Below are 12,648 nucleotides of genomic sequence, written 5' to 3'. Positions count from 1 at the left end.
GGACTTAAGTCCAGCTATATAGGACAGCCCCATGAGACCAGATCACTGCCCCATGGCAAATTGAAAATTTGTTTAACTGCATATTTATTACCCCAAGGGAAGAAACTTTTAGTTGTGCTCCTGCTATAGAGGTATTAGAGGCTTAAAATTCTTGATATGCTTTTGAAAGAACTTAAGTCAGCCTACTAAAGTTAACAACCAGATGCTTTTTTGAATTTTCCAATGCTAAAAACTGTCATTAATAATACATAGTGTGTTCCGTGACAATAGTTCATTAGCCACCGTCTTGGGCTACAGAATGCACCGTTTGTGACACAAGTTTTTAGTGTTACAAAATATTAAAAAAATTATTCGACAATGGATGTCCACCTACTGATTTTAATTTTAGTGTGCTTCGGTAGCCATGACTCAAACCAAATCCCAAGGAAACTTCTAGAAGATGCAAACCAAATCCAAATGTGTATGTCACTAAGGTTGTGTTTGATAGCTTTCGATTTAACATTCAAGACTCCATAAAGAAGTGTATTTTGAGAAACCCTCATTTTAAATCCATGGACATGTTAAAAACAATGAATTTAAGGTCAGATTAGGGAAATAGGAAGGTTTATGCTATTAGGAGATTCTCATTTATTTTCTATTTTCTATGTGCATCTCTAATATGTAACGAATGGTAGAAGAAATATATCTTTTTTATATTGTTGCATTTTTATATATTTCTTATTTCATTCGGGCAATGGGACTTTACACCAATCCGCTAGTTCTCGACGATGCTATTACTAAGGCTAAGAACTCATTAGAGCCACCACACCAATCCGTTAGTTCTCAACGATGCAGGTTGCTATGTGTTATTTTTCTCGGCCACAGCGACTCACTTTTGATGCTAAATACTTCACAAAGATGCTACTACTAAGGCTAAGGAGTTCGACTTTAGTTCCGAGCAGTTCATCCCTGGAAACTATGGATTTGCTTAAGGTGGAGAACGATCCAATTTGATGCTTCTGTTCTGTTGGAGATTCGTTGCTCCTCCAAAGATGTGACTAGAAGCAGGCCAAAAGCATGCTATGCGACATTGAGGTGGTAGATGGGCATCAAAGTCTTCTCTTTCTGGTTGCTCCTTCACCAGGATGGCCTCTCTGAGGAAGCTCCACGCACGCCTTGTAGTACTAGGATTAGAGAGAGATGGCCCTTCAATGTTGAACATGCTCTCTTCTTGTACTCCATCAACTTGTGACTTGGAATATGCGTGCCTGGTTTTTGAGCGGGTTGAGCACCAATCCTATTTCATCTGGAACACCGTGATCAGAACTTCTGCCGAGGGAAGTAAGCCTGAAGATGCTATTGGTTTCTACAAGCGAATGAAGCAACGGGGCGTCCAACCTGACAACTACACATTTCCATTTGCGCTCAAAGCTTGTTCTCGATTGGAAGAGATTGCAGAAGGACGTAAAATGCATGGAGATATAGTAAAAATGGGGCTTTCTTCCAATGTATTTGTGCAAAATGCTTTGATCCATATGTATGCTGCAAATAAGAAAATTGGGAATGCACGCCAGTTGTTTGATGAGATGCCTGAGAGGGATTTGGTGTCTTGGAACTGTTTGATATCTGGCTACAGTCAAAACGGCTGCTTGCGGGATGTTTTGGCACTGTTTCAGGAAATGCAGTCCCAAAATGTACTTGCTGACGAGATTACGATGGGAAAGGTGATCTTGGCATGCACTCATCTTGGTGAATGGGGGATAGCTCGGTTAGTGGTGGAGTACATTGAGAAGAACAGTGTGAAGTTAGACATGTTCCTCTGTAACACCCTCATTGACATGTATGGACGATGTGGTTGCGTCGATGATGCGTACAAAGTGTTTGTTGAGATGTCCAAAAGAAACAATGTGTCTTGGAATGCTATGATTACGGCTTGTGCCAAGGCGGGAGACATAGCAGCTGCAAGAAAATTGTTTGATGAGATGCCTGAAAGGGATCTCGTCTCATGGACAGCCATGATTGCTGGCTACTCGCAAGCTAGTGAGTTCTCTGAGGCACTGGCACTGTTCCGCCAAATGCTGATAGAAAATATCAAGCCTGACGAAATAACATTAGTGAGCGTCCTTTCGGCTTGTGCCCATCTAGGGGCTTTGAATATAGGAAGTTGGATTCACAATTACATCCACCAAAACAGGGTAAAATCCGACGTTTTCTTAGGAAATGCCTTAGTAGACATGTATTGTAAGTGTGGAAGCATCGACATGGCCATTGATGTCTTCTACAACATGCCTCAGAAGGATGTCCTTTCGTGGAATTCAATCATCTTGGGGTTGGCTGTGAATGGTCGTGCAAGCGATGCCCTTCAGCTTTTCCCTGAAATGATAAGGGTAGGCGTTCAACCGAGTGACGTGACTTTCATTGGTATTCTACTTGCCTGCAGCCACGAGGGATTGGTGGATCAAGGTTATGGGTACTTTGAACAGATGATGAATGTCTATCATCTGTCACCACAGATGAAGCATTATGGCTGCATGGTTGACCTTCTTAGTCGGTCTGGACGGCTTGATGAAGCATACAAATTCATATTGAAGATGCCTTTTGACTCTGACCCCGTCCTCTGGCGTACACTGTTGAGTGCTTGTGCTGTTCACGGTGATGTAGAACTGGCCGAAATTACTACAAAGAGGCTCCTTGTGTTGGAGCCAAGCAACAGCGACAACTATGTACTTCTGGCAAATGTTTATGCACGTACCGGTAGATGGACTGATGCCATGAGAATTAGGGAGAAGATGAAGGGAAGCAATTTGAAGAAAACGCCAGGGTGTAGCTCCATTGAGGTCAATGGGGTTGGTTACAGGGAGCAGATTCTTGTCTGTAACAAAGAATAGCAACACTTTTTTTGTCATTATTGAAGATACTAGAGCTCTATCGAGGCAGAGTTCTCATTTCTTCGATAGATGAAGAGATACTTTTCCCTACATAGACATGCATATGCCGGGCGGAAGAGAGCCATGCATCGAGGGCCAGGATTACTGCTAGTTACTGGCAGACACTTGACCAACATGGCTGAGGGCACAAGGCTATTATGGGTAAGCAGAACGCCTGAGCCACTAGCGAATGAGCTCAAGTTTGTTTCCACTTTATTTATTTCAATTGTGATTCTGGGGAGTTCTAAGAATGATCATCTATGATAGCAGGTGAATAAGGAAGGTTTGAGACTATGACCAGTTGGGCGAGTCTTATGTAGATGGTGGTGATAATGAAGACCTGAATTCCTTTGTTTGTCATTCAAGTAAGCAAAAGGTTAATAATCCACTGCCCAAAGAAAATTCGAAGGCACTTCCATTCCTACTGCCTCTGAGGTCACAGGCAGGGCCTAGGTAAGGTATGGTACGGTACACCCTTCAACTTGAGTATGGTGATCCCACCTTTTATAGTCTAAGAGTATAATGCCTGCCTGCCCAACCAGCTTTGTTTGTCGTTCTTGAAAACTGCAAATAAGTCTCTCAAACACCTTTGGCAACTTAGGGATGTGCAGGCTCACTCTAGCAACGTTGGTTCTGAACCCAGAATTCTGATAGTTGTAAGCATTGTGTTTGTGTTTTGACATCTTTCATTTATCCCTAATCTTTATACATCATGCAGTTACAAAACATTGAGGCTACATCAAATTGCCAACACAAAGAGGTATACCTTCAACAACTTGATGCCAACATCGTTGCTGTTAACAACATTCTCTAAAGAGTAGAAGGAACATTCAAACCCGCCCTACCATCAGCAATGAGGTAGATCATGAAGCTCAGCAATCGTCTGTAATGAGTTTGACACAGTGTTGTCATAAGAAAAATGACTCGATGGACAACGTAACTGTTGAAATCCCTAGTTAAGAGAAAATAATTGTTTTGTGTCTAATGTTCATCAGATAAGTTTAACTTCATTTTTAGGATTTATATTAAACAATAATTGCATATATTACGAAGGTACTTAGTCAATAGCAACAAACATTCCTAAATTTTCATTTTAAGGCACATAGACCGAATAATACTTTTCAGAATTTTTAGATAGGCTAAATTAAAAAGTTTTAAGAACATCAATATTTTTCCAAAAAAAATGTGAGGGGGTCATGGCCCCTGCTTATTACTATATTTTGACCTTTTGTTTTGTACAAAACAAACATCACTTCAAGAATTCTTTTGTGGAGAGCTCAATATGCCACTCATGAATCATGATCAAATGGAGTTTCACAAGGTGTTGCATAAAAAGCTGAACTATCTACCAATTACAGTAACCAGGCCTTGATAAAGAGTCTTAAAAGAAAGAAACAATCACTTTGTGTATAATTGAAAATAAAAAATAAAAAATAAAAAATTGTTTGGCATTAAAAAAACTGACACAAATGAAAAAAGTGAAAAAAGCGCAAAAAAACGCGGCTGTTTCCTACGGTTTTTAACTTTTTTTTTTTTTCAAAAACATGTTTTTTTAAAGTTCTAAATGGCCATTTATTTTATCGTATTTTTTCATGTTTTTTTTTTCCAAAAAAACGTGTTTTCTGTGATTTGAAACAGGATACATGGATCACATTTATCACATTTAAAGTGGATAGGCTTGAGCGGCATCAATGTAGTGGCTCACAGTTGCTGTTCTTGAGAGACTGATTAGGGGTTCAATTACCTACCAAGTTTGAGTAGTAAGATGTCAAAATTAAAGCACTCAAGATCACAACATTGCCTCACTTTCCAAAAAAACTACCAAACAAGAACCTAATATAAGAAAACATAACCATATCCTGCTAGGGATATCAAAGGGTCAGATTTGAATCAGATATCCTCTTAATCATATCTGTTTTTTTGGATATTCACATACTCCAAGAAAACAACCGCTTGGGTTGCGTCAGAATATTATTGCAAGGAAAATGGTAACTACAAAAAAGATTAGGATCTTGTGAGGCGGGACTAAATAATGTTGGAAGCCAAAAAGACACCCTTTAGAGGGCCAAGCAAACTCCTCAATCATGAGTACCCCATTCTTAAAAGTGATCTGCCAAATGACGTATAGCAAGTAGGCCTACCAATTCGAAGGAGGGAGGCCGTTTAGAGGTTCTTTGTCATGACAAAACCTCCTTAATCCACTGATTGTAGGATCAAGCTGGGTTTGGTGTTAAGTGAAAACACAGACGCCAGCATCTGAACATAGTCTTTTTAGGGATTTGTACCTTCATCTACTATTGAAGCCTAATCACGAACATCCGAATGGTCTTAGATTTGGGGACAGTCCAGTAACAAATGGTGGATGTTCCCTCATGACTCCGACAAAATAGACACATAGAGGCCAAGGGGAAGCCCAGCGGCTTCATTCTATCATCTGTTAGGAGGTAACCCTAACAACTAAAATATAAAGTACGTCAGGCTCTAGGCATCCTTTGTCGATCCAAACAAGTTTCCTGCATAGGTGCTGTAGAGCTAACCTTTGTTGGTCTCTCAAAGGAATTTCCTCGAAATGTTCTTACCAACAAGTTTTTCCAACTATAGAAAGTTGTCATCACTGTTTGAGATGGTTGGAATCTGATTCTGGGGCTTGAGCTTTCCAAACAAACCTGAAAACCCAACTTGGTTGTGCAGGAGACCTTCAGCTACTAAAACATGGCGAGATTGATAGATGACCATGAGGTAATGGATGTCTGCACCATTGGTCTGTCCAAAGGCGAGCTTTTTTACCCTTTTTGATGCACCAGCTGACCTTAGACCAAACATTAGACTAGGCTGCATTTATTGTTTTCCACCAGGCAGATGAGTGCTTGTCAGATTTCACTGACCATAAACTGTGAGAGGTGATGGATTTACTTTGAATCAGTTAGGCCCAAAGAGAGCTAGAGTGCGTGACATTCCCTGTAAACAATGATAGAAATACATCATTGCCTTCTTGGAGTTTTTGGATTCCAAGTTATCCTTCACCCATCGGAAAGCAAGCTTGGTCCCATTTAATAATGTGGAGGTGTCTGGCACCGTTGGTTTCTCCCCAAAAGAAGACTGCTCAGCTGGTCGAACTTCTTAATAGTGGTTGGTGAGATATTCAACACCAGCAATCAGTACTAAGGGATAGAGGCAAGAACAAATTTAAGTAGGCAGAGGCGACCTGCAAAAAGATAAGAGGCAGTGCTTCCAGCTCGCTAGTTTTCACTCCACTTTCAGTATGAGCAATGAGTCACATGAAGGGTCTCACTGAACATCGGAAGAACCGGGTCCTTGAAGGGAAGGCACACTAGTTTGCCACCCTAGCAGGAGGGAGGCTAGGCTGCTTGCTGAGCATCTCTGTGTTTGCACAAAAAAGTGAGAAAGAAAGATGATGAGAAAGAAAGTTTAACGTGGTTGGGAATAATCCTACTCCACGATCTCAGTCCTTAGAATTTTTCTCAATGGACTGGTTCCCTTTCATATGGGGTTTATATAGATTTTACAAATGAATTTGAATTCAATGCACATTCCATTTTCTGTGCTTCTTTCCATCTACAATTTTGATTCCTGAAATCTCTCTCTTGTTGAAACCGACGGATCTTCTTTCCATTGTCATCATCTTTATCTCTTGCATACTGATGTGGGAATGTTATGAGCTGGAGAGACGAATGGTTTCTCTTGTGCGTGAAACATGAAGGGTGTCAATTTCTCTTGTGTGTGAGCTGGTGCCTTATCAATGGAAAGAATGACAGCTGTTGGAGGGGGCGTCGGTTGCTGATGAGCTGGTTCGTGAGAGAGGGAAGGAGCTGGCGTCGGTTGCTGATTTTGTGCATTTGCATCCTCCTTTCGTGTGTTATCATTCCCCCTCAACCGAAGGGAAGGTGGCTGACGAACTCCGAGATGCCGAATGAGAAAGTGGAGACGGTGTTGTGGCAGCGGCTTAGTGAATAGATCAGCGAGCTGGCCTTCGGTTGTAACAAATTGAGCTTCCATGTTGCCCAACACGGCGAGCTGGCCTTCGGTTGTAACAAATTGAGCTTCCATGTTGCCCAACGCTACTTGCTCACGAACAAAATGATAATCAAGCTCTAAATGTTTCATGCGAGAATAAAATGCAGGTTTGATGGTAGTATATAGAGCAGGAATATTATGGCAAAGAAGAATTGGAGCTTTGGAGAGATATAAACCAATGTCTTGAAGAATGAATGTAAGCCATTTAATCTCTACAGCAGCGCCAGCAAGTGCATGATACTCTGCCTCACACGAAGAGCGAGCTACTGTGGGTTGCTTTTTAGAACTCCAAGAGATACAATTTGGACCAAGGAACGTACAGTATCTAGACGTGGAGCGTCTGGTAGTAGGACAGACAGCCCAATCAGCGTCAAAAAAGGCTCTTAAAGTCAAATTTTTGGATTTCGAAAAACTGAAGTCCATATGTCAAAGTGCCTTTAACATATCAAAGAATACGCTTTAAACGCTGAAAGTGTTTCAGTGTTGGTGCATGCATGAATTGACATGCATAATTGACGACATAAGTGAGATCCGGCCTAGTGAGGGTGAGATACTGAAGAGCTCCTGCAAGACTTCGATATTCTTTGAGGTCTGAGTAGGCTTCATCATAAGCATTGTCAGATTTAGGATGAGCTGAAATGGGCGTGCTAGTAGTGTTACATGTTTGCATCTGTGCTCGAGAGAGAATGTCGAGAGCATAGTTGGACTGATGCATAAATAAGCCTGATGAAGTCCGATCAACTTGAATCCCCAAGAAGTATTTAAGATCCCCAGGATCTATCATGGCAAACTGTTGGCTGACGGTTGCAAAGAAGGATGTCATAAATGAGGAAGAATTTCCTGTAAGAATGATGTCATCAACATATAGTAGTAAAATAGTGACTGTTTTGTCTTGCCGTTGAACAAAGAGAGATGGATCAGTTATGCTAGCATCAAATTCCATAGAGGATAAGAATTGAGCAAATCTGACATACCAAGCCCTGGGAGCTTGTTTCAATCCATAGAGAGCTCGATTTAGGCGACATACATGATGTGGTTTGGAAGAATCTTTAAACCCAGGAGGTTGCTCAATATATACTAGCTCTCGTACATAACCATTAAGAAAGACATTTTTAACATCTAATTGTTTGAGAGGCCAATCAAAGGCAACCGCTAGACTGAATACGTGCTAGACTGAGTATTAACCGTATAGTAGCAAACTTTACCACGGGTGAGAAAGTTTCCAAGAAGTCCAAACCTTGAATTTGAGTGTATCCTTGTGCTACAAGTCGCGCCTTAAGTCTTTCAAGCTGCCCATCTCCTTTGAGTTTAGTTTTGAAGACCCAACGGCTACCGATCACATGCATGTCTGAAGTACGAGGCACAAGATCCCAAGTGTGATTAGCCTGTAAAGCAGTTATTTCATCTTTCATAGCTTGATGCCAACCCGGATGTTTGAGAGCAAGGGAATAGTGGGATGGTTCTTTAGGAATGGATGTGGTAATGAAGGCATACTTGGGATTAGGTTTGATGACACCGGCTTTGGAACGAGTGATCATAGGATGAGTGGATGACGAAGAGAATGGTGATGGTGATGGGCTTAGTTGGTCAAGTAAGGGAGTGTTTGGTATGACTATGGGTATTGGGTTGTCTATAATAGATGGATCTTCAATATTATGCATTTGTGCTAGGCGTTGGGACTCTAGATGATGGTCCTTGGAGGAATCCGAAAAGGAGATAAAGTCGGCATTAGTAGTGATAACCCAAGGGGTTGATGTGGGAGTCTGGTAGGGAAAAACTGCTTCATCAAAGACAACATGTCGAGATATGTATACCCGTCTAGTGGGAGGATAAAGACATCTATACCCCTTATGATGGTTGCTATATCCAACAAACACACATGGCAGAGACTTAGGTTGAAACTTATGATCTACATAACCCCGAAGATAACGATAACATCTAGATCCAAAAGCACTAAGACACTAATAATCCGGTTGTTTTTTAAACAAAACATCGTATGGACTTTGCATATGTAAAACCTGTGAAGGAAGCCGATTGATGAGCCATACAGTAGTAGAAAATGCTTCGACCCAATACTGAGCTGAAAGGTTGCTATGAAATAACATAGTAAGACCCAATTATGTGACTGATCTATGCTTGCGCTCCACCACTCCATTTTGCTCAGGCGTCTTTGGGCAGGATTTTTGATGTTTGATGCCATTTTTTTTTAAGTAGTCTAGGAGGGCCGTACTATTAAACTCTCCTCCTTCATCACTTTGAAAAATTTTTAGCTTGGTATCAAATTGAGTTCGGATCATTTTGTGAAACTCAAGGAATTTGGCAAAAAAATCAGATTTTCGTTTTAGATGATATATCCAAGAGTATCTAGAAAATTGATCCACAAATAAGGCATAAAATTTGATATTCTGACACGAAGGAACAGGAGCAGGTCCCCATAAATCACAATGAACTTTAGCAAATAAAGAGTCACAATCATCATCAATAGAAATAAATGGAAGTCTGCTTGCCTTCCCAACTAGCACAAATAAAAAATTCAGATGGATTATTTCTCATAGCAATCAACTTATTTTTAGCCACAAAATCTAATGTTTTATGATGTGGATGGCCAAGTCGTCCATGCCAAACTTCAAAAGGAGCTGATCAGAACCTTGTTGAGAAGAACACAGTCTTTGGTTTTGTCTTGAATGCATATAAGTCCCCTTCTCTAGATCCCGTTGCAATCACCTTCTTGGTCTTCTTGTCCTTAATAGGAAAGCAATTTGAAGAGAATTCAAACACATAGGGCATAGAAGATGTAAATTGGCTGACAGAAATAAGATTCTTCTTAATATCAGGTACAACAAGAACATTGTCTAGAGGTATCGTGCGATTGCCCACATGAATATCAGTAGCACCAATATGTGTAATATCAAGATGTTGACCATTTCCTATCATAATTTTTTCAGTTCCATCATAAAGAATGCAACTCTTAAGTTTACCTGGATCATCGGTCACATGAGAACTTGCTCCGGTATCGGGAAACCAGTCTTGGTCAGTTGGATCGGAGACTTTCATAGTAGCGAAGGCTTGGGGCGTATCACGATACTGATATGCATGATCAAATCTGTGATAACATTTGATGGCACTATGATTATTTAATCCACAAATCTGACGTGGTACCTTTGATTTGGTGGACTCTCCATTAGTCGGCCCTTGCATATTTTGAGTCTGAGTTGTCGGATTGAACACATGCCCCTTAGAATTGAATCGAGTATTGGTATTGTTGTTCCTCCAGTTGTTGTTGTAGCGTTTTTTGTTGTTCTGGCTGTTAGACTGTCGTGTGAAAAAAGCCATTTGACTATTTAGTCTGGTCTCTCCTGCATGTAGATCTTTCATTGTTTCATGGCCTTGGAGTAAGGATACTACGTCGAGGTAGGATGGTACCGGCAGCTTGAGGATGGAAGTCATAAATGACTCGTTTCCTGGTCCAAGTCCATTGACTAGCTAGAAAACCTTGTCGTCATCTGTCAGAGGCTTTCCTATTGCAGCAAGTTCATCACATATGGCCTTGAACCCTGTGACATATTCAGTGACAGATTTGTTTTGTTTGCGAAAGAGTTGTAATTTCCTTGTCAACATAATTTCTCTATCTTTTGATTCTCAAGCGAAAGCTCCTATCAGTGTTTTCCATACCTGTGCAGCGGTATCATGTCCCACGACTAGGCCTAGGACTTCTTCCGTGAGGGAACCAGTTATCCATCCCCTTAAAAGGCAATCTGATTTTTTTCAAGTAGAAAAATCAGCATTCTGTTGTCTCACGACTTCACCATTTTCGGTAGTTTCTATAGTAGAAGCTGGTTGGGGAATCGACCCATCGATGAATCCAAACAAATCTTGACTCTCTATGAGTCCAAGAATTTGTGTTTTCCACAGCAAGAAGCTCTTGTGTGACAGCTTGATAGAAACAAAATTAGTCACATTCAAGGTGGAGGGATAAGAGTATTTAGCTGCAGAATTTGTTACAGATGTCGACAGGTTGAAAACCTGCGGCACTTGTAAATTATGTATCTCTTCACAGAATCGTTCAAAAAATCTGCAACTTTGTCTAAAAATACTAGACACTTGCCCGAATCCAACGCCGCCTAGCTCGACCTGAGAATCGCTTCCAGTCAAAAACGCGCCCCAAAGAAAGTCACGCCTGGAAGACCTTCCTTTGGCAAGGGTGGACAGCAGTTGCGGCACTTGTAAATCGCCGGTGTCTTGCAATTTGCTGGTGAGAACCGCATGAGAAAGAAAGATGATGAGAAAGAAAGTTTAACAAGGTTCGGAATAATCCTACTCCACGATCTCAGTCCTTGGAATTTTTCTCAATGGACTGGTTCCCTCTCATATGGGGTTTATATAGATTTTACAAATGAATTTGAATTCAATGCACATTCCATTTTCTGTGCTTCTTTCCATCTACAATTTTGATTCCTGAAATCTCTCTCTTGTTCAACCGACGGATCTTCTTTCCATTGCCATCATATACTAACGGTTTCTCTTGTGCGTGAGACATGAAGGGTGTCAATTTCTTTTGTGTGTGAGCTGGTGCCTTATCAATGGAAAGAATGACAACTGTTGGAGGGGGCGTCGGTTGCTGATGAGCTGGTTCGTGAGAGAGGGAAGGAGCTGGCGTCGGTTGCTGATTTTGTGCATTTGCATCCTCCTTTCATTCGTTATCAAAAGGAATGGCAGAGCATTGGTCACGATGAATTTTCATTCCTGCTCCCGTCGCGTATTCTCGAAGCTTTTCCTTAAATGCTTGAATGGATTTCCTTGAAGCTTCAAAAACAGTAGAAGATCATCACACAAAAAATGGAGGGAACCACTCTCGAGCTCTTCATGACTTTTGGAACTCTGATGCTGCTGTCTACTACTGCTTTTTGAATGTTTCTGAAAAAAAATTTCAAGACCACCAAAAAAGGGTAAGGGGAAAGGGTGTCTCCCTGTAAAAAAATGTTTTGAGAATAACTGGACTGGTCGAGGCTCCGTAATCTAAGTGTCCCCCTCATATTGCTGTCTGTCTACCTCTTTAGCATTGATCTTGTTCTTGCATCTTTTGTTGTTAACGAATTCATGGAAGAATTTGGAGTTTGCATCGCTAGCCTGCAACCATTCGAAGCACCGCTACATTTTTTTCTTTAAATCGCTATCCTATTTTTGGTTTCCCATTTTCTTCCGCTCTATTGTTGCCCATTTGCTTTTTCGTTGTTGTGTTTCATTAAAAAAACACCATCAACGGTTGTTTCTTGGTGGATCTTTATTTCAAACTACTGCAACCTAAAATATAGAAAGAAACGAGAGTGAACAGCAACACCGAGGAGGAAATTAATAAATAAATATAGCATTGAGCAACTAAACTTTGGCACTTCGGTTCGCATTAGTCAATTCCCATAGGACATCGGTGGGGATATCAACAGACTGGATTCAAAACGAATATATACTTCACTGTATCCACTTTTTCAGATATTCCAATATCTGATTTAAATTTGGATTAAAATACCAACAAAGACAAGTCTTATTCGAATTTAATTTGAACTCCAGTTTCAAAATTCGAATCTGTATGAATTTTGAACTGAATTTAGCTGATTTTAAAAAGGCAAGAGCATTATGTATAAGATATTTAAATTAAATCTGATCCAAATCACATTACATGTTTATGTACATCCGAGTCCAATGAATGTCG

At 40.7% G+C, this 12,648-nt stretch overlaps 1 protein-coding gene across 4 annotated transcripts; it reads left to right on the top strand.

Moving 5' to 3' along the window:
• Positions 1 to 788: 788 nt before the first annotated feature.
• LOC116258403 (pentatricopeptide repeat-containing protein At2g22410, mitochondrial-like) lies at positions 789 to 3,916 on the top strand. 4 transcript variants are annotated; one of them, XM_031635535.2, is made up of 3 exons: positions 789 to 3,068; positions 3,177 to 3,359; positions 3,625 to 3,916. In XM_031635535.2, exon 1 carries the CDS (start codon positions 1,125 to 1,127, stop codon positions 2,865 to 2,867), a length of 1,743 nt encoding a protein of 580 aa, XP_031491395.1. In that variant the 5' UTR covers positions 789 to 1,124; the 3' UTR covers positions 2,868 to 3,068; positions 3,177 to 3,359; positions 3,625 to 3,916. The 4 variants fall into 4 exon arrangements, with proteins under 4 accessions (XP_031491395.1, XP_031491393.1, XP_031491394.1 ...); XM_031635533.2 differs by having other exon boundaries at positions 3,177 to 3,364; XM_031635534.2 differs by having other exon boundaries at positions 3,174 to 3,364.
• Positions 3,917 to 12,648: the final 8,732 nt, after the last annotated feature.

Source organism: Nymphaea colorata, chromosome 8 (genome assembly GCF_008831285.2).
Source record: "Nymphaea colorata isolate Beijing-Zhang1983 chromosome 8, ASM883128v2, whole genome shotgun sequence".
Taxonomy (NCBI): domain Eukaryota; kingdom Viridiplantae; phylum Streptophyta; class Magnoliopsida; order Nymphaeales; family Nymphaeaceae; genus Nymphaea; species Nymphaea colorata.
This window is presented reverse-complemented; position numbering and strand designations above follow the sequence as displayed.

Bases quoted from the DNA above. Each gene is read 5' to 3' on its own strand.
- LOC116258403 (XM_050078983.1), top strand. From the start codon at position 1,125: ATGGCCTCTCTGAGGAAGCTCCACGCACGCCTTGTAGTACTAGGATTA.